The sequence below is a fragment of the Bufo bufo genome, chromosome 3 (assembly GCF_905171765.1).
Source record: "Bufo bufo chromosome 3, aBufBuf1.1, whole genome shotgun sequence".
Classification (NCBI taxonomy): domain Eukaryota; kingdom Metazoa; phylum Chordata; class Amphibia; order Anura; family Bufonidae; genus Bufo; species Bufo bufo.
The window spans coordinates 684,553,246-684,576,466 of record NC_053391.1 but is presented as its reverse complement, the minus strand read 5'-3'; the positions used below and the strand labels follow the sequence as shown (position 1 = coordinate 684,576,466).

Here is a 23,221-nt window from a genome sequence, read left to right as displayed (position 1 = left end):
ATTCTGATAATCCGACACCTACCAAAAACAAGAATTCCAATAATCCAGCAGCGGCCCCCACCAGTCAAAATTTTTTACCTTCTGGGTGCCAGACTAAAGGAAGCAGTGATACATAGTCTGATCCCTGGTGGTCCAGGGTTATAGCTCCTGATCCCTGGTGGCCAGGTGGTGATACAGATCCCTGCTTGTCCACCTGACCCCTTGTAGCTCATTGCCTGATACATTGTTTTCTAGCAGTGTGGTGCGGAGCCCGTTTTCTGGTGATGTATTGTTATTGTAGGCCATGTTATTGTAGTCCATTGTTATTGTAGGCCATGATTCCCGGTTGACCAATGTAATTGGAGGCCTTGATTCCTGGTGGCCCAGTATTACTGTAGGCCCTGACCCCTGGTGTTATTGTAAGCTATGACTCTTGATGGTCCAGTGTTATTGTAGGCTTTGATCCCTGATGGTCCATTGTTATTATTGTAGGCCCTAATCCCTCAGAGTAAAATGTTATTGTAGGCCCTGATCCCTAGCAGTCCAGTGTTATTGCAGGTCCTTATCCCTGGTGGTCCAATGTTGTTGTAGGCCTTGGTCCCTGGTGATCCGGTGTTATTGTAAGCCCTACACCCTGATGGTCCAAAGTAACTGTAGGCTTTGATTCCTGGTGTTATTGTGGGCCCTAACTTGTATTGGTCCATTGTTATTGTAGGTCCAGGGTTATTGTGGACTCTGATCCCTGATGGTCTACTGTTTTTGTAGGTCTTGATCCCTGGTGGTACAGTGGTGATATATAGTCTGTTTTCTGGTGATTAAGCGCTGGAAACCTGGTGGTTTAGCGGTAGTATGGGCCAGATATCCTTGGGTTTCTAGTACCGCCACATGTCCTGATCCCTGGTGGTAAAGTGATTGTGGAAAGTCCTTAATCTATAGTTGTCTTCCAGTTGTAAAGAACTTAATCCCTAGTGGTTGAGTGCTTCATCCATGGTACAAGGCCTGATCCATTGTTTTACAACCATATCCTTATCCCTGGTGGTCTGGGGGCATGTGAACATCCAAGTCACAATCAACCAACAAACATTTGTGATCAGTGGTCCCTGCAGCACCGTACGGGGCTCTGAGCCTCTACAGGGGCAGTAAGAACAGTATTAACCTTTTTGGAAATTGGGGTCACTTGTCTGGTACTTACCTCATAAACCCCTGGATAAGTGCCCTCATGTCTGTATTTATCTGACCGCGTCTGCTGTAACTTGTCCTGATAGCTTGTACTGTTTACTGGACATTATGTTGGATATTTCCCCGTGGCACCAGATTTGCCCCCCACTAATGCCCCTGCCCCTCTTCTTTTCTTTCAGCTTGCCCCAGAAAACACTTTAATGTCTTTTAAAAAGGCGCTGGAGCATCGGACGTCGGGGCTGCAGGCAGATGTCACGGTAAGGTAAGGACGAACACTTACTGCCTTTCAGACACTCGGTTATTTTACTTGTAAAATATTGAACTTGTGCTGCATTGTACTCTAGTCACCTCCAGAGCTGCATTCAAAGTCAGCACTTTGCTGACAGGCACTTCTGTAATGACCTGCATTGTGAATGTACTGTACAAATCCTGAGCTAAACACTAAAAGAGAAATTTATTATATTTTTACCTGTTTTCTGGTGAAAAAAGTCGCAAACACCATATTTGCCACATCTCCCACGATTCACTGCAGCCGAGCGCTCTACATCTCCCACGATTCACTGCAGCCGAGCGCTCTACATCTCCCACGATTCACTACAGCCGAGCGCTCTACATCTCCCACGGTTCACTGCAGCCGAGCGCTCTACATCTCCCACGATTCACTGCAGCCGAGCGCTCTACATCTCCCACGATTCACTGCAGCCGAGCGCTCTACGTCTCCCACGATTCACTACAGCCGAGCGCTCTACATCTCCCACGGTTCACTGCAGCCGAGCGCTCTACATCTCCCACGATTCTCCACAGCCGAGCGCTCTACATCTCCCACGATTCTCCACAGCCGAGCGCTCTACATCTCCCACGATTCACTGCAGCCGAGCGCTCTACATCTCCCACGATTCACTGCAGCCGAGCGCTCTACATCTCCCACGATTCACTGCAGCCGAGCGCTCTACATCTCCTACGATTCACTGCAGCCGAGGGCTCTACATCTCCCACGATTCACTGCAGCCGAGCGCTCTACATCTCCCACGATTCACTGCAGCCGAGCGCTCTACATCTCCCACGATTCACTGCAGCCGAGCGCTCTACATCTCCCACGATTCACTGCAGCCGAGCGCTCTACATCTCCCACGATTCACTGCAGCCTAGCGCTCTACATCTCCCACGATTCACTGCAGCCTAGCGCTCTACATCTCCCACGATTCTCTACAGCCGAGCGCTCTACATCTCCCACGATTCACTGCAGCCGAGCGCTCTACATCTCCCACGATTCACTGCAGCCGAGCGCTCTACATCTCCCACGATTCACTGCAGCCGAGCGCTCTACATCTCCCACGATTCACTGCAGCCGAGTGCTCTACATCTCCCACGATTCACTGCAGCCGAGCGCTCTACATCTCCCACGATTCACTGCAGCCGAGCGCTCTACATCTCCCACAATTCTCTACAGCCGAGCGCTCTACATCTCCCACGATTCTCCACAGCCGAGCGCTCTACATCTCCCACGATTCTCCACAGCCGAGCGCTCTACATCTCCCACGATTCTCCACAGCCGAGCGCTCTACATCTCTCACGATTCTCCACAGCCGAGCGCTCTACATCTCCCACGATTCTCCACAGCCGAGCGCTCTACATCTCCCACGATTCACTGCAGCCGAGCGCTCTACATCTCCCACGATTCACTGCAGCCGAGCGCTCTACATCTCCCACGATTCACTGCAGCCGAGCGCTCTACATCTCCTACGATTCACTGCAGCCGAGGGCTCTACATCTCCCACGATTCACTGCAGCCGAGCGCTCTACATCTCCCACGATTCACTGCAGCCGAGCGCTCTACATCTCCCACGATTCACTGCAGCCGAGCGCTCTACATCTCCCACGATTCACTGCAGCCGAGCGCTCTACATCTCCCACGATTCACTGCAGCCGAGCGCTCTACATCTCCCACGATTCACTGCAGCCTAGCGCTCTACATCTCCCACGATTCAAAGCAGCCTAGCGCTCTACATCTCCCACGATTCTCTACAGCCGAGCGCTCTACATCTCCCACGATTCACGGCAGCCGAGCGCTCTACATCTCCCACGATTCACTGCAGCCGAGCGCTCTACATCTCCCACGATTCACTGCAGCCGAGCGCTCTACATCTCCCACGATTCTCCACAGCCGAGCGCTCTACATCTCCCACGATTCTCCACAGCCGAGCGCTCTACATCTCTCACGATTCTCCACAGCCGAGCGCTCTACATCTCCCACGATTCTCCACAGCCGAGCGCTCTACATCTCCCACGATTCACTGCAGCCGAGCGCTCTACATCTCCCACGATTCACTGCAGCCGAGCGCTCTACATCTCCCACGATTCACTGCAGCCGAGCGCTCTACATCTCCTACGATTCACTGCAGCCGAGGGCTCTACATCTCCCACGATTCACTGCAGCCGAGCGCTCTACATCTCCCACGATTCACTGCAGCCGAGCGCTCTACATCTCCCACGATTCACTGCAGCCGAGCGCTCTACATCTCCCACGATTCACTGCAGCCGAGCGCTCTACATCTCCCACGATTCACTGCAGCCGAGCGCTCTACATCTCCCACGATTCACTGCAGCCTAGCGCTCTACATCTCCCACGATTCAAAGCAGCCTAGCGCTCTACATCTCCCACGATTCTCTACAGCCGAGCGCTCTACATCTCCCACGATTCACGGCAGCCGAGCGCTCTACATCTCCCACGATTCACTGCAGCCGAGCGCTCTACATCTCCCACGATTCACTGCAGCCGAGCGCTCTACATCTCCCACGATTCACTGCAGCCGAGTGCTCTACATCTCCCACGATTCACTGCAGCCGAGCGCTCTACATCTCCCACGATTCACTGCAGCCGAGCGCTCTACATCTCCCACAATTCTCTACAGCCGAGCGCTCTACATCTCCCACGATTCTCCACAGCCGAGCGCTCTACATCTCCCACGATTCTCCACAGCCGAGCGCTCTACATCTCCCACGATTCTCCACAGCCGAGCGCTCTACATCTCTCACGATTCTCCACAGCCGAGCGCTCTACATCTCCCATGATTCACTGCAGCCGAGCACTCTACATCTCCCACGATTCACTGCAGCCGAGCGCTCTACATCTCCCACGATTCACTGCAGCCGAGCGCTCTACATCTCCCACAATTCTCTACAGCCGAGCGCTCTACATCTCCCACGATTCACTGCAGCCGAGCGCTCTACATCTCCCACGATTCACTGCAGCCGAGCGCTCTACATCTCCAACGATTCACTGCAGCCGAGCGCTCTACATCTCCCACGATTCTCTACAGCCGAGCGCTCTACATCTCCAACGATTCACTGCAGCCGAGGGCTCTACATCTCCCACGATTCACTGCAGCCGAGCGCTCTACATCTCCCACAATTCTCTACAGCCGAGCGCTCTACATCTCCAACGATTCACTGCAGCCGAGGGCTCTACATCTCCCACGATTCACTGCAGCCGAGCGCTCTACATCTCCCACAATTCTCTACAGCCGAGCGCTCTACATCTCCCACGATTCACTGCAGCCGAGCGCTCTACATCTCCAACGATTCTCTACAGCCGAGCGCTCTACATCTCCCACGATTCTCTATGCAGCTTTGGTTGCAACTGGAGTATTGACTTGATATAACTCATGTCTAAGATATGTAAGGTGTAGTTAGTTTTCTGGTGTCGTGGAGGCTGCGGAGAGGGGGAGCTCCAGTTCATGTCACCCCCCCCTTCCCTTTCTTCATGGCAGTTACATGAGCAGCATGTACACTCTTGCACACACCACATGTTCCTTGAGGATGGAGGTGAGAAATCTTAGCAGTTGCAGCCTCTCTATGTGACGAGGGTGTGGGGTGGGCTGTTATGGGGGCGTTCCTCCCACGCTCAGCCTGCTCAGCAGTCGTTATGGAGGCAGTGTCGGCCATTCCTGCAAGGCGCCACATTAGACGAGACAGATTGTGGCAGCATCCAGCATTCGTTCTAGGATGAGAACTTTGGAAACTTTCAGAAAGATTGGCATTTTAATTCCTCACCAATTGCGACATCTCTGCTTGCTGTCAGTGAATGGGAAGATTTTATTCCACAGTCTGAAAACATCAGCTCGAATCTTTCTTTTTTTTTTTTGCTACGTTGTATCAACCTGACATTTCACACGGTGTCCAGAGACTGCCACATCATGCCAAATACTCTGGAGTGCCCACATCGTGCCATATTTGTGCCCCTTTCGTAGCTGCAGTTGAGGGCGAGCAGCACATTATAAACCCAGAAGTACTGCACAGAGGCAAAGAGATGACTCTTCTGTGCCCCAAAGCAAAATCTGTAACTGCCCCCTTCACCTGAGGGCGACTGGAACCCCGCACCCCCCTATGGCGTTACCCCTGCAGCCGTCCACCACTTCTACCCTCCTGTTCTCCTGCACTGTGTGAGAGGTGCTGCCCTCTGCTGGCCACATCTATTAGAGCAAGCAATGTTCAATGGCCAGCAGGATCACCATCCTGCAGGATTCACAGCGTTTCACTGATGGATTGGATTTTTTCGCTCTGCAGTTATGATGGAATTCCGTTCATTATGCACGATGACACCCTGAGGAGAACCACGAACATCAAGCAGGTCTTCCCCGAGCTCTCGTCTCATCTGCCCGCCATGTTCAACTGGACCGACCTCGAGAGGCTGAATGCTGGAGAGTGGTTTATAAATGTAAGTGTCTATCATCTCCTATCTGTCTGTCTGTCTATCTCATATCTATCTATCTATGTCATTATCTATTTACGTCACGTGCCATATTAACTGTAGTTTTGAACCATAATATGACGGATTAATGGAACTTCATTTTTGTGGCCGGTGCACACTTAGGCCAGAGCCGGGTCATTAGCTCCTTTTCTTCCAGAATATTTGTGGCGTTTATCCCCTATAGCCAGGTGGATGCAGGGGCCCCATGTGGCCCAGGGTCCTTCTGTGAGATTACAGAATAGATGGGAAGGATTTGTGCTGCCATCTTGTGGTCAGTGGCTAAAATTGCAGATTTTTCACCTGTGTCTTCCGTTTCAAAGGGTGAAATCGCCTATAACAGGATGTAGTTAGTAATATCTTAAATTGACCCGGCTTCTTGGAGATTTTCTCTGATGTAACATATTCTATGATGCTTTTCTTTACATCTAGAATGACCCTTTCTGGACGGTGAGCTCGCTGTCCCCGGTGGATGTGACGGAGGCGGCAAACCAGTCCGTATGTAAGCTGACCGACCTGCTGGCCCTGGTCAAAGAAAACAATGCATCAGTTCTTCTGAGAATCCATCACCTTCCAGCCGGTCACCCCCAGTACGAGACCTACATCAACATCACCGTGTCCACCATCCTGCAGTCTGGACTGCCCCAGGAGCGGGTGAGCCCCCGACATCTCCCCGAGCACCAACACTCCTTATACTGTAGTATGATAGCAGTTATATTCTTGTACATAGGAGGCAGTATTATAGTAGTTATAGTCTTGTACATAGGAGCAGTATTATAGTAGTTATATTCTTGTACATAGGAGCAGTATTATAGTAGTTATATTCTTGTACATAGGAGGCAGTATTATAGTAGTTATATTCTTGTACATAGGAGCAGTATTATAGTAGTTATATTCTTGTACATAGGAGGCAGTATTATAGTAGTTATATTCTTGCACATAGAAGGCAGTATTATAGTAGTTATATTCCTGTACATAGGAGGCAGTATTATAGTAGTTATATTCTTGTACATAGGAGCAGTATTATAGACGTTATATTCTTGTACATAGGAGGCAGTATTATAGCAGTTATATTCTTGTACATAGGAGGCAGTATTATAGTAGTTATATTCTTGTACATAGCAGTATTATAGTAGTTATATTCTTGTACATAGGAGCAGTATTATAGTAGTTATATTCTTGTATATAGGAGCAGTATTATAGTAGTTATATTCTTGTACATAGGAGCAGTATTATAGTAGTTATATTCTTGTACATAGGAGCAGTATTATAGTAGTTATATTCCTGTACATAGGAGCAGTATTATAGTAGTTATAGTCTTGTACATAGGAGGCAGTATTATAGTAGTTATATTCCTGTACATAGGAGCAGTATTATAGTAGTTATATTCTTGTACATAGGAGCAGTATTATAGTAGTTATATTCTTGTACATAGGAGCGGTATTATAGTAGTTATAGTCTTGTACATAGGAGCAGTATTATAGTAGTTATATTCTTGTACATAGCAGTATTATAGTAGTTATATTCTTGTACATAGGAGCAGTATTATAGTAGTTATATTCTTGTACATAGGAGCAGTATTATAGTAGTTATATTCTTGTACATAGGAGCAGTATTATAGTAGTTATATTCTTGTACATAGGAGCAGTATTATAGTAGTTATATTCTTGTACATAGGAGGCAGTATTATAGTAGTTATATTCTTGTACATAGGAGCAGTATTATAGTAGTTATATTCTTGTACATAGGAGCAGTATTATAGTAGTTATATTCTTGTACATAGGAGCAGTATTATAGTAGTTATATTCTTGTACATAGGAGCAGTATTATAGTAGTTATATTCTTGTACATAGGAGCAGTATTATAGTAGTTATATTCTTGTACATAGGAGCAGTATTATAGTAGTTATATTCCTGTACATAGGAGCAGTATTATAGTAGTTATATTCCTGTATATAGGAGCAGTATTATAGTAGTTATATTCTTGTACATAGGAGCAGTATTATAGTAGTTATATTCTTGTACACAGGAGGCGGTATTATAGTAGTTATATTCTTGTACATAGGAGCAGTATTATAGTAGTTATATTCCTGTACATAGGAGCAGTATTATAGTAGTTATATTCCTGTATATAGGAGCAGTATTATAGTAGTTATATTCTTGTACATAGGAGCAGTATTATAGTAGTTATATTCTTGTACATAGGAGCAGTATTATAGCAGTTATATTCCTGTACATAGGAGCAGTATTATAGTAGTTATATTCTTGTACATAGGAGCAGTATTATAGTAGTTATATTCTTGTACATAGGAGCAGTATTATAGTAGTTATATTCTTGTACATAGGAGGAGTATTATAGTAGTTATGTTCTTGTACATAGGAGCAGTATTATAGTAGTTATATTCTTGTACATAGGAGCAGTATTATAGTAGTTATATTCTTGTACATAGGAGCAGTATTATAGTAGTTATATTCCTGTACATAGGAGCAGTATTATAGTAGATATATTCTTGTACATAGGAGCAGTATTATAGTAGTTATATTCCTGTACATAGGAGCAGTATTATAGTAGTTATATTCTTGTACATAGGAGCAGTATTATAGTAGTTATATTCTTGTACATAGGAGGAGTATTATAGTAGTTATGTTCTTGTACATAGGAGCAGTATTATAGTAGTTATATTCTTGTACATAGGAGCAGTATTATAGTAGTTATATTCCTGTACATAGGAGCAGTATTATAGTAGTTATATTCTTGTACATAGGAGGCAGTATTATAGTAGTTATATTCCTGTACATAGGAGCAGTATTATAGTAGATATATTCTTGTACATAGGAGCAGTATTATAGTATCATATTCCTGTACATAGGAGCAGTATTATAGTAGTTATATTCTTGTACATAGGAGCAGTATTATAGTAGTTATATTCTTGTACATAGGAGGAGTATTATAGTAGTTATGTTCTTGTACATAGGAGGCAATATTATAGTAGTTATATTCTTGTACATAGGAGCAGTATTATAGTAGTTATAGTCTTGTACATAGGAGCAGTATTATAGTAGTTATATTCTTGTACATAGGAGGCAGTATTATAGTAGTTATATTCTTGTACATAGGAGCAGTATTATAGTAGTTATATTCTTGTACATAGGAGCAGTATTATAGTAGTTATATTCTTGTACATAGGAGCAGTATTATAGTAGTTATATTCTTGTACATAGGAGCAGTATTATAGTAGTTATATTCTTGTACATAGAAGCAGTAATATAGTAGTTATATTCCTGTAAATAGGAGCAGTATTATAGGAATTATATTCTTGTATATAGGGGGCAGTATTATAGTAGTTATAGTCTTGTACATAGGAGCAGTATTATAGTAGTTATATTCTTGTACATAGGAGCAGTATTATAGTAGTTATATTCTTGTACATAGCAGTATTATAGTAGTTATATTCCTGTACATAGGAGGCAGTATTATAGTAGTTATATTCTTGTACATAGGAGCAGTATTATAGTAGTTATATTCTTGTACATAGGAGCAGTATTATAGTAGTTATATTCCTGTACATAGGAGCAGTATTATAGTAGTTATATTCCTGTATATAGGAGCAGTATTATAGTAGTTATATTCTTGTACATAGGAGCAGTATTATAGTAGTTATATTCCTGTACATAGGAGCAGTATTATAGTAGTTATATTCTTGTACATAGGAGCAGTATTATAGTAGTTATATTCCTGTACATAGGAGCAGTATTATAGTAGATATATTCTTGTACATAGGAGCAGTATTATAGTAGTTATATTCCTGTACATAGGAGCAGTATTATAGTAGTTATATTCTTGTACATAGGAGCAGTATTATAGTAGTTATATTCTTGTACATAGGAGCAGTATTATAGTAGTTATATTCTTGTACATAGGAGGAGTATTATAGTAGTTATGTTCTTGTACATAGGAGCAGTATTATAGTAGTTATATTCTTGTACATAGGAGCAGTATTATAGTAGTTATATTCTTGTACATAGGAGCAGTATTATAGTAGTTATATTCCTGTATATAGGAGCAGTATTATAGTAGTTATATTCTTGTACATAGGAGCAGTATTATAGTAGTTATATTCCTGTATATAGGAGCAGTATTATAGTAGTTATATTCTTGTACATAGGAGCAGTATTATAGTAGTTATATTCTTGTACATAGGAGGCAGTATTATAGTAGTTATATTCTTGTACATAGGAGCAGTATTATAGTAGTTATATTCTTGTACATAGGAGCAGTATTATAGTAGTTATATTCTTGTACATAGGAGCAGTATTATAGTAGTTATATTCCTGTACATAGGAGCAGTATTATAGTAGATATATTCTTGTACATAGGAGCAGTATTATAGTAGTTATATTCCTGTACATAGGAGCAGTATTATAGTAGTTATATTCTTGTACATAGGAGCAGTATTATAGTAGTTATATTCTTGTACATAGGAGGAGTATTATAGTAGTTATGTTCTTGTACATAGGAGCAGTATTATAGTAGTTATATTCTTGTACATAGGAGCAGTATTATAGTAGTTATATTCCTGTACATAAGAGCAGTATTATAGTAGTTATATTCTTGTACATAGGAGGCAGTATTATAGTAGTTATATTCCTGTACATAGGAGCAGTATTATAGTAGATATATTCTTGTACATAGGAGCAGTATTATAGTAGTTATATTCCTGTACATAGGAGCAGTATTATAGTAGTTATATTCTTGTACATAGGAGCAGTATTATAGTAGTTATATTCTTGTACATAGGAGGAGTATTATAGTAGTTATGTTCTTGTACATAGGAGGCAATATTATAGTAGTTATATTCTTGTACATAGGAGCAGTATTATAGTAGTTATAGTCTTGTACATAGGAGCAGTATTATAGTAGTTATATTCTTGTACATAGGAGGCAGTATTATAGTAGTTATATTCTTGTACATAGAAGCAGTAATATAGTAGTTATATTCTTGTACATAGGAGCAGTATTATAGTAGTTATATTCTTGTACATAGGAGCAGTATTATAGTAGTTATATTCTTGTACATAGGAGCAGTATTATAGTAGTTATATTCTTGTACATAGCAGTATTATAGTAGTTATATTCCTGTACATAGGAGGCAGTATTATAGTAGTTATATTCTTTGTCAATTGTCTTTTTATTGAAAAGCATATCAAAAGAGATGTTTACATACATTGATGCACAAATCAGAGTTATTACAGACAAGTCTAAAGCGTACTTTGACAGTATAGTGCATAGTATACATATGACATATATAAAGTGCATGTCTTCAGAGCAAGGTCATCTAGAACCAACTAATTGACATTTGGTGTGTGACCTGATGTAGGTAGGTCAAACAAACATATAAAAAGGGGGGGGGGAGGATGGGGGATGGGTGTCCTTAGAACTGGACAGATACGGTCTGAGGCTGTTAAGATAACCTTTGATGATTCCAAAGGGAGGAAGAAGGTTTAGCACCCTCCATTCTCACTAATGTGTCGTTCCTGTCTGGGGGGACATTTTCAAAGTTGTTTGTCTGTTGAAAATTGTTTAAGATGTTGGTGTACCATTCGCATATCTATATGTAATCCATGGGGCCCATAGCTTTTTGTGCTTCTCATGTGCCCTAAGTTCCCAGCCCGCTAGCTCTTCCATACGATGAACGTGATCTAGTTTGCTTAACCACTGAGAGGTGGTGGGGGGTTCTTTACTCAGCCACTTTTGGGGGATAAGTAGACGGGCAGCTTGAATCAAGTGTATAACAAGTTTGTTCCTTGATGGCGATAGTTCTTTTGTTGGAAGCCATAAAAGAACCAACTCTGGGGTTAATGTCAGGTTAGTGTTTAGAATTTCATTAATGGTCCGAGAGACGTCATCCCAGTATCCTCTTATTTTAGAACAGGACCAAAAAATGTGTAGAAGAGTGCCACTCTCCTCCCCACACCTCCAACACCTGTCATGATCACTCAGACCACTAAGAAATAGTTGTTTAGGGGTGAGGTACCACTGTGTGAGGACCTTATATGAGTGCTCTTGGATCTTCACGCAGCGGGAGAAGCCATGCGAGTGTGCGTGCATACGGAGAATATCTGTCTCCGAAAAGGTAACCTTAAGGTCATTAGCCCAGGTGTGGACATATTGTGGAGTAATGCGACGTTGTGGTGAGATCAAGGCCAAATATATAGTGGATATCAATTTGCGTTGAGGGGAAGGGGGGGTTGCTAATTTTTCAAACCATGTCGGGGTCATTACACATGACTTCTGAGTAGTTAGTTGTTTCCCAGCAGATTTTATAGTTATTAGGTCTAGAAAGTTAAATGTACTCCAGGCTAAGCTAAGGGGATGTTGATCCGGTAAAGTGCCGTTTACCTTTCCTATAAAGTCAGCTGTGGAGAAATCTCTTAATCTGTGCCAAATCTGCGAGACCTGAGATCCTGGAGGCTGAATCGAGTGTGGTATGAGATCTGCTGGCATTATACTAGGGGGGTTCTGTAGGAGCCCATGTGTCTTGTTGAGCTGTTTAATGACCAGGCTAGTGCCCTTTAAGAGGACATGTGAATGGAGTGATGCATTTGCCTGACCCCATAGTGCTGCTTTCTGTGGTTGGGTGAGCTGCATTAGTTCCAGTTCCGTGCCCAATGTGCGGTAGACAGGGGAATAAAGCTGCAACCACCTCCTCAGGTGAATAGCCCTGTAATATGTTTGGACATCCGGCAGTGCTATACCTCCATGACCACGCCCCAGTATCAGCCTCTGGTGAGGAGCCCTAGCCTTCTTGCCGCCCCATAGGTAAGTCATAAAAAGCCTGCGAATCCTTGTAAAATATGTGTTAGGTAAAAATATTGGCAACATCTGTAGTACGTACATAATTTTTGGGAGGACAAACGCTTTTAGTATATTCTTCCTTCCCATCCAAGAGGAATAAGGGAGGTGTAGCGATTGGAGCAGGTTTTGGACCTCTGATATTAGGGGAGTATAATTAAGCCGGAATAAATCTTCCGTGCAGGCGGAAATCTTAACTCCTAGGTAGGAAACACAGGAGGACTGCCATTTAAATGGTGTATTTGATTTCAAAATGGCTATGGAGCTCGCCGGAGCATTAACGTTTAAAGCTTCTGACTTGGTATAATTCATTTTGTAGTTTGATAGCCTACCATACTCTTTAAACAATGTCAAAAGATGCGGGAAGGCCTCGACCGGGTTAGAAACCATGATCAGTAGATCGTCAGCATATGCCACGTTAATGTATTCTATGGCGTCATTTTCTGTTTTCACACCACGTATATTTACATGGTCTCTAATGGCCTGAAGAAGGGTCTCCATGACCAATATATATAAGGCAGGAGATAGGGGGCAGCCCTGACGTGTCCCGTTGCGAATAGGGAAGGATGGGGACAATGTGCCATTGACCCTGATTCTAGCACTCGGATCCTTGTACAATGACATGACTGCCTCCTGAAATCTCGTCGGGATTCCAAACCTCAGTAGAGTCCTCCTCATAAAGTCCCAGCTCACCCGGTCGAAGGCCTTCTCCGCATCCACACTGAGCAGCGCCAAGGGGAGGTTTTTCTTTTTGGCCCACTGTATTGCTGTGATTAACCTACAGGAATTATGATTCCCTTCCCTCCCTGGAACAAAGCCAGATTGGTCAGGGTGGATAAGTTTAGGAAGTAGATTTCCCAGACGTGTCGCCAGAAGTTTGGCCCATATTTTTATATCTACGTTAAGTAACGAGATTGGCCTAAAACTACCGCAGAGAAGGGGATCTTTCCCCGGTTTGGGGAGGATGGTTACCGTGGCCTCCAGTGATTGTTTATGAAGGGTTTCACCATTTAGGAGTGCATTGCACCACGTTACCAGGTGGGGTATTAATATATCTGAGAATTTTTTATAATAGCCCACTGGAAAGCCATCTGGGCCAGGACTTTTACCCATGGGCATAGAGGCTAGTAACTTTTTCACTTCTAGTTCGGTGACTGGCTCTAATAAGGTGTCACTTTCTTGGGAGGTTATCTGGGGTAGATTGAGGCCTTTCAAAAACAAGTCTGTTGCTTCTGGTATTGATGGATCTGGGTGATTAGGGTCTGACAGGCCGTATAGTTGCTTATAGAATTTTTGAAATTCTTCTGCAATGTCAGCTGTTTTATGCAGCATATTTCCAGTACTGGATTTGATATTGGGTATGAACATGGACTCTTTCCTTTGTTTAATAAGGGAGGACGTCAGTTTAGAACCTTTATCCCCGTGTGAGTAGTGTTTAAATTGGGCATATTGATAAGCCTTTGCGTTTTGAATGTTTAAATGGTCTTTTAGTTGTGATCTTAGCTGGGTCAGTTCAGTCTGGACTTTTATTGCTCTAGACCGTTTATGGACCGCTTCTTTATCTGCTATCTGAACCAAGAGATCGTGTAGGATCTTTTGTTTCTCTTTTTTAACCCTACTACCTAAGGCTATTAACTCTCCCCGGATAACCACCTTGTGCGTCTCCCACAGTGTCGTCTGGGACATACCTGGTGTCGCATTATCTATAAAGAAGTCCTTTAATTTTTGCTCCAGGATTGAGGTATCTGCTTGTCTATCTAGCAGCGTCTCATTTAAGCGCCACTGTCTAACTGAGGCAGGCAAGCTGGAAAATCTGAGGGCAGCAGAGACTGGGGCGTGGTCAGAGACGGACACAACACCTATGTCAGCCGAGTCCACCATATCCACGGCATTGCTTGACAGTAGGATATAGTCTAATCTTTTATATGATTTGTGTGGGGCCGAGAAGAAGGTGAAGTCCCTAGTATCTGGGTGGGCTAGTCGCCAGACGTCCAGCAGATTCATGTCTGATATGTACCTATTGATGCACCCCAGTGCTGATTGGGTCAATTGGGAGGAGCCGTCAGAAGCATCAATCAAAGGATTCAGTGTGACATTGAGGTCTCCCCCAATCAATCTAATCCCCTCTGCAAACAGATCTAGTTTACTTAGTGTGATCTTGATCCATTGTTTCTGGCCACGGTTAGGGCTGTACAAACTAGCGAGTGTGACCTTTTGTGTACCTATGAGGCCTTTCACAAATATGAAGCGGCCCTCAGGGTCCGTCAGGGTAGATATCAATGTGAATGGTACTTTTCTAGAAATTGCAATACCCACTCCTCTTTTTGCTTTCTCAAAGGCACTGAAATACCAGTGTTGGAAGTATGGGTTCTGAATTTTAGGTACATTTGTTTCTCTAAAATGCAGCTCCTGAAAGAAGCAAATATCTGTATTGTTCTTTTTTAGCAGACGGATGACCTGAGAGCGCTTTTGTGGGGTGTTAAAGCCCCTTACATTATACGTTGTACATTTAATTGACGACATCATTGAGAAAATGGGGTGACTTTGGAACCGGAGAACTCCAGTTATTCACATCGACCGTATCTAGGGAGTGAACTAGTAACATCACAACTAAAGTTTCTGTCAACATGACAAGTATAACAGTGCAATGACTTCCATGCCAGCAACACCGCAGCAGGTCACTTAGCTGCAGCGAAGCGGGCATGAGCAGCCATTTAATCAGGCACATGTACCAGGTCTGTGCCAAGATAACCCTGGTAGGTAGGGGGGGTACAAAGTGGAACCATATCTTCATAATGGTGTCCACATTGCGCCACCTGCTGAACTGGTGCGGGATAGCACCTTACATATTATGGTCTAGGTTGAATGCAGTAAAATAACATTGCAAAGCAGCATGTCTGCTCTGCAGATTACAACAAGAACGGGAACAATTCAGGACTCATGACAGACAGGTATACTTGCAGACTTAAGATGTGATATAATCAAGTAAGAACCTGTCCCTCTATGATGTCTGTGGAGAACTTCATCTGAGGTAAGATAACTCCTCTGTATAGTCTCTAGGACTTCAAGTGTCTCTAGATCTGTGCTGGTTCCTCTTCTTCTGTGGAGCTTTAAGCCATCCTGAGGCCTCTGGGAGATCTGGCAGCTGTGTTCCCATCTCAGCAGACGGCAGCCATGATGGTACATCTAGTGGATCTGTTTGCAGCAGCTCCCAGGCCGCCTGGAGATCTTGTGGCAGGCGAATGGTGCAGCGCTTCCCACCTACAGCAAATGTGAGGCCGAAGGGGAATAGCCATTTATATGGCACCTTGTGATGGCGCAGATGGTCAGTGAGGGGCCGCAGCGCCCTCCTTTTATTCAATGTGGAGGATGCCAGGTCCTGGTAGATAGAGATTTTAGCCCCCTCATATATGATCTCCTTCATATTTCTGGCAGCTTGCATTAAGGCAGCAGTGTCCACATACCTCAGGAGACCGCATACCACGTCTCTGGGGTTCTCTCTCTCTTTTGGCTTCGGCCTGAGCGCTCTATGGATTCTTTCTATTTGAATCTCGGCCGCTCTGGAGCTTCCCAGGAGCAGGGAGAAGATGGCGCCGGCAGCTTCTGGTAAGCCTTCATGTGGGGTGCTTTCAGGCAGGTCGCGGATCCGGAGGTTTTTCCTCCTATTCCGATTCTCTTGGTCTTCTATGAGGGAGTATGCTGTGTCCAGTGAGGCTGCCAGAGCCATGGTGTGATTGCTTGCAGCTCTGATGTAATTCGAGATGGACGCCTGGTTACCTTCCAGTGTTTCCACCCTCGTGCCGATATGCTTCAGGTCAGCTTTAATCTCCTGCAGATCCTGAACCACTGGGGCCAGGGCTGCTGATAAAGCCTGCTGCAGGAACTGCCTGGATATCGGGGCAGCACTTTGTGATGTGGGGCCTGCTGTGTGCTCTGCAGCAGCTTCATCTTCTCCCTCCGAATCCCTGCCCCAGACATCTAGTTCCGGCAGCACCATCTTAGGACCGGCCGGCACAGGAGCTGTAGTTTTCTTGTTGAGATATTTATCCATGTCGGAGGCACCGCGCTCCGGTTTGCTGACTTCAGGTTTCTCTCTGGGTATATATCTACCGACTTTTCCCATTCTTGAGCAAATTAGACCGCTGAATTTACCAGTTAGCAGAGTGGTAAGGAGGAGAGCTTTCCTACATGTGTCCTGCTAGGTCTGCAGCCAGGCTCCGCCCTTAGTAGTTATATTCTTGTACATAGGAGCAGTATTATAGTAGTTATATTCTTGTAAATAGGAGCAGTATTAAAGTAGTTATATTCTTGTACATAGGAGCAGTATTATATTAGTTATATTCTTGTACATAGGAGGCAGTATTATAATAGTTATATTCTTGTACATAGGAGCAGTATTATAGTAGTTATATTCTTGTACATAGGAGCAGTATTATAGTAGTTATATTCTTGTACATAGGAGGCAGTATTATAATAGTTATATTCTTGTACATAGGAGCAGTATTATAGTAGTTATATTCTTGTACATAGGAGGTAGTATTATAGTAGTTATATTCTTGTACATAGGAGCAGTATTATAGTAGTTATATTCTGTACATAGGAGCAGTATTATAGTAGTTATATCCTTGTACATAGGAGCAGTATTATAGTAGTTATATTCTTGTACATAGGAGCAGTATTATAGTAGTTATATTCTTGTACATAGGAGCAGTATTATAGTAGTTATATTCTTGTACATAGGAGCAGTATTATAGTAGTTATATTCTTGTACATAGGAGCAGTATTATAGTAGTTATATTCTTGTACATAGGAGGCAGTATTATAGTAGTTATATTCTTGTACATAGGAGGCAGTATTATAGTAGTTATATTCTTGTACATAGGAGCAGTATTATAGTAGTTATATTCTTGTACATGGGAGCGGTATTATAGTAGTTATATTCTTGTACATAGGAGCGGTATTATAGTAGTTATATTCTTGTACATAGGAGCAGTATTATAGTAGTTATATTCTTGTACATAGGAGGCAGTATTATAGTAGTTATATTCTTGTACATAGGAGGCAGTATTATAGTAGTTATATTCTTGTACATAGGAGGCAGTATTATAGTAGTTATATTCTTGTACATAGGAGCAGTATTATAGTAGTTATATCCTTGTACATAGGAGGCAGTATTATAGTAGTTATATTCTTGTACACAGGAGCAGTATTATAGTAGTTATATTCTTGTACATAGGAGCAGTATTATAGTAGTTATATTCTTGTACATAGGAGGCAGTATTATAGTAGTTATATTCTTGTACATAGGAGCAGTATTATAGTAGTTATATTCTTGTGCATAGGAGGCAGTATTATAGTAGTTATATCCTTGTACATAGGAGGCAGTATTATAGTAGTTATATTCTTGTACACAGGAGCAGTATTATAGTAGTTATATTCTTGTACATAGGAGCAGTATTATAGTAGTTATATTCTTGTACATAGGAGGCAGTATTATAGTAGTTATATTCTTGTACATAGGAGCAGTATTATAGTAGTTATATTCTTGTGCAAAGGAGGCAGTATTATAGTAGTTATATTCTTGTACATAGGAGGCATTATTATAGTAGCTATATTCTTGTACATAGGAGGCAGTATTATAGTAGTTATATTCTTGTACATAGGAGGCATTATTATAGTAGCTATATTCTTGTACATAGGAGGCAGTATTATAGTAGTTATATTCCTGTACATAGGAGCAGTATTATAGTAGTTATATTCTTGTACATAGGAGCAGTATTATAGTAGTTATATTCTTGTACACAGGAGCAGTATTATAGTAGTTATATTCTTGTACATAGGAGCAGTATTATAGTAGTTATATTCTTGTACATAGGAGGCAGTATTATAGTAGTTATATTCTTGTACATAGGAGCAGTATTATAGTAATTATATTCTTGTGCATAGGAGGCAGTATTATAGTAGTTATATTCTTGTACATAGGAGGCATTATTATAGTAGCTATATTCTTGTACATAGGAGGCAGTATTATAGTAGTTATATTCTTGTACATAGGAGGCATTATTATAGTAGTTATATTCTTGTACATAGGAGGCAGTATTATAGTAGTTTTATTCTTGTACATAGGAGCAGTATTATAGTAGTTATATTCTTGTACATAGGAGGCAGTATTATAGTAGTTATATTCTTGTACATAGGAGGCATTATTATAGTAGCTATATTCTTGTACATAGGAGGCAGTATTATAGTAGTTATATTCCTGTACATAGGAGCAGTATTATAGTAGTTATATTCTTGTACATAGGAGCAGTATTATAGTAGTTATAGTCTTGTGCATAGGAGGCAGTATTATAGTAGTTATATTCTTGTACATAGGAGGCATTATTATAGTAGCTATATTCTTGTACATAGGAGGCAGTATTATAGTAGTTATATTCCTGTACATAGGAGCAGTATTATAGTAGTTATATTCTTGTACATAGGAGCAGTATTATAGTAGTTATAGTCTTGTGCATAGGAGGCAGTATTATAGTGGTTATATTCTTGTACATAGGAGCAGTATTATAGTAGTTATATTCTTGTACATAGGAGGCAGTATTATAGTAGTTATATTCTTGTACATAGGAGGCAGTATTATAGTAGTTATATTCTTGTACATAGGAAGCAGTATTATAGTAGTTATATTCCTGTACATAGGAGCAGTATTAGAGTAGTTATATTCTTGTACATAGGAGCAGTATTATAGTAGTTATATTCCTGTATATAGGAGCAGTATTATAGTAGTTATATTCTTGTGCATAGGAGCAGTATTATAGTAGTTATAGTCTTGTGCATAGGAGGCAGTATTATAGTAGTTATATTCTTGTACATAGGAGGCAGTATTATAGTAGTTATATTCTTGTACATAGGAGGCAGTATTATAGTAGTTACATTCTTGTACATAGGAGGCAGTATTATAGTAGTTATATTCTTGTACATAGGAGCAGTATTATAGTAGTTATATTCCTGTACATAGGAGCAGTATTATAGTAGTTATATTCTTGTACATAGGAGCAGTATTATAGTAGTTATATTCTTGTACATAGGAGGCAGTATTATAGTAGTTATATTCTTGTACATAGGAGTCAGTATTATAGTAGTTATATTCTTGTACATAGGAGCAGTATTATAGTTGTTATATTCTTGTACATAGGAGGCAGTATTATAGTAGTTATATTCTTGTACATAGGAGGCAGTATTATAGTTGTTATATTCTTGTACATAGGAGGCAGTATTATAGTAGTTATATTCCTATACATAGGAGCAGTATTATAGTAGTTATATTCTTGTACATAGGAGCAGTATTATAGTAGTTATAGTCTTGTGCATAGGAGGCAGTATTATAGTAGTTATATTCTTGTACATAGGAGGCAGTATTATAGTAGTTATATTCTTGTACATAGGAGGCAGTATTAGAGTAGTTATATTCCTATACATAGGAGCAGTATTATAGTAGTTATATTCTTGTACATAGGAGCAGTATTATAGTAGTTATAGTCTTGTGCATAGGAGGCAGTATTATAGTAGTTATATTCTTGTACATAGGAGGCAGTATTATAGTAGTTATATTCTTGTACATAGGAGGCAGTATTAGAGTAGTTATATTCCTATACATAGGAGCAGTATTATAGTAGTTATATTCTTGTACATAGGAGCAGTATTATAGTAATTATAGTCTTGTGCATAGGAGGCAGTATTATAGTAGTTATATTCTTGTACATAGGAGGCATTATTATAGTAGTTATATTCTTGTACATAGGAGGCAGTATTATAGTAGTTATATTCTTGTACATAGGAAGCAGTATTATAGTAGTTATATTCCTGTACATAGGAGCAGTATTATAGTAGTTATATTCTTGTACATAGGAGCAGTATTATAGTAGTTATATTCCTGTACATAGGAGCAGTATTATAGTAGTTATATTCTTGTACATAGGAGCAGTATTATAGTAGTTATATTCTTGTACATAGGAGACAGTATTATAGTAGTTATATTCTTGTACATAGGAGGCAGTATTATAGTAGTTATATTCTTGTACATAGGAGGCAGTATTATAGTAGTTACATTCTTGTACATAGGAGGCAGTATTATAGTAGTTATATTCTTGTACATAGGAGCAGTATTATAGTAGTTATATTCTTGTTCATAGGAGGCAGTATTATAGTAGTTACATTCTTGTACATAGGAGGCAGTATTATAGTAGTTATATTCTTGTACATAGGAGCAGTATTATAGTAGTTATATTCTTGTACATAGGAGCAGTATTATAGTAGTTATATTCTTGTACATAGGAGGCAGTATTATAGTAGTTATATTCTTGTACATAGGAGCAGTATTATAGTAGTTATATTCTTGTACATAGGAGCAGTATTATAGTAGTTATATTCTTGTACATAGGAGCAGTATTATAGTAGTTATATTCCTGTACATAGGAGGCAGTATTATAGTAGTTATATTCTTGTACATAGGAGGCAGTATTATAGTAGTTACATTCTTGTACATAGGAGGCAGTATTATAGTAGTTATATTCTTGTACATAGGAGCAGTATTATAGTAGTTATAGTCTTGTACATAGGAGCAGTATTATAGTAGTTACATTCTTGTTCATAGGAGGCAGTATTATAGTAGTTACATTCTTGTACATAGGAGGCAGTATTATAGTAGTTATATTCTTGTACATAGGAGCAGTATTATAGTAGTTATATTCTTGTACATAGGAGCAGTATTATAGTAGTTATATTCTTGTACATAGGAGGCAGTATTATAGTAGATATATTCTTGTACATAGGAGCAGTATTATAGTAGTTATATTCCTGTACATAGGAGGCTGTATTATAGTAGTTATATTCTTGTACATAGGAGGCAGTATTATAGTAGTTATATTCTTGTACATAGGAGGCAGTATTATAGTAGTTATATTCTTGTACATAGGAGCAGTATTATAATAGTTATATTCTTGTACATAGGAGCAGTATTATAGTAGTTATATTCTTGTACATAGGAGCAGTATTATAGTAGTTATATTCTTGTACATAGGAGGCAGTATTATAGTAGATATATTCTTGTACATAGGAGCAGTATTATAGTAGTTATATTCCTGTACATAGGAGGCTGTATTATAGTAGTTATATTCTTGTACATAGGAGGCAGTATTATAGTAGTTATATTCTTGTACATAGGAGGCAGTATTATAGTAGTTATATTCTTGTACATAGGAGCAGTATTATAGTAGTTATATTCTTGTACATAGGAGCAGTATTATAGTAGTTATATTCTTGTACATAGGAGGCAGTATTATAGTAGTTATATTCTTGTACATAGGAGGCAGTATTCTTGTACATAGGAGCAGTATTATAGTAGTTATATTCTTGTACATAGGAGCAGTATTATAGTAGTTATATTCTTGTACATAGGAGGCAGTATTATAGTAGTTATATTCTTGTACATAGGAGGCAGTATTATAGTAGTTATATTCTTGTACATAGGAGCAGTATTATAGTAGTTATATCCTTGTACATAGGAGGCAGTATTATAGTAGTTATATTCTTGTACACAGGAGCAGTATTATAGTAGTTATATTCTTGTACATAGGAGCAGTATTATAGTAGTTATATTCTTGTACATAGGAGGCAGTATTATAGTAGTTATATTCTTGTACATAGGAGCAGTATTATAGTAGTTATATTCTTGTGCATAGGAGGCAGTATTATAGTAGTTATATTCTTGTACATAGGAGGCATTATTATAGTAGCTATATTCTTGTACATAGGAGGCAGTATTATAGTAGTTATATTCTTGTACATAGGAGGCATTATTATAGTAGCTATATTCTTGTACATAGGAGGCAGTATTATAGTAGTTATATTCCTGTACATAGGAGCAGTATTATAGTAGTTATATTCTTGTACATAGGAGCAGTATTATAGTAGTTATAGTCTTGTGCATAGGAGGCAGTATTATAGTAGTTATATTCTTGTACATAGGAGGCATTATTATAGTAGCTATATTCTTGTACATAGGAGGCAGTATTATAGTAGTTATATTCCTGTACATAGGAGCAGTATTATAGTAGTTATATTCTTGTACATACTGTAGGAGCAGTATTATAGTAGTTATATTCTTGTACACAGGAGCAGTATTATAGTAGTTATATTCTTGTACATAGGAGCAGTATTATAGTAGTTATATTCTTGTACATAGGAGGCAGTATTATAGTAGTTATATTCTTGTACATAGGAGCAGTATTATAGTAGTTATATTCTTGTACATAGGAGGCAGTATTATAGTAGTTATATTCTTGTGCATAGGAGGCAGTATTATAGTAGTTATATTCTTGTTCATAGGAGGCATTATTATAGTAGCTATATTCTTGTACATAGGAGGCAGTATTATAGTAGTTATATTCTTGTACATAGGAGGCATTA

At 40.4% G+C, this 23,221-nt stretch overlaps 1 protein-coding gene across 3 annotated transcripts in view; it reads left to right on the top strand.

Moving 5' to 3' along the window:
- The window catches only part of LOC120996513 (glycerophosphodiester phosphodiesterase domain-containing protein 5-like), a 195,241-nt gene that overhangs the window by 153,239 nt on the left and 18,781 nt on the right, over positions 1-23,221 (top strand). For all 3 annotated transcript variants that reach the window (XM_040426457.1, XM_040426459.1, XM_040426458.1), the window contains exons 9-11: positions 1,338-1,420; positions 5,725-5,875; positions 6,338-6,559. In XM_040426457.1, the coding sequence (XP_040282391.1) occupies positions 1,338-1,420; positions 5,725-5,875; positions 6,338-6,559 (456 nt within the window). The remainder of the gene's footprint in view (positions 1-1,337; positions 1,421-5,724; positions 5,876-6,337; positions 6,560-23,221) is intronic.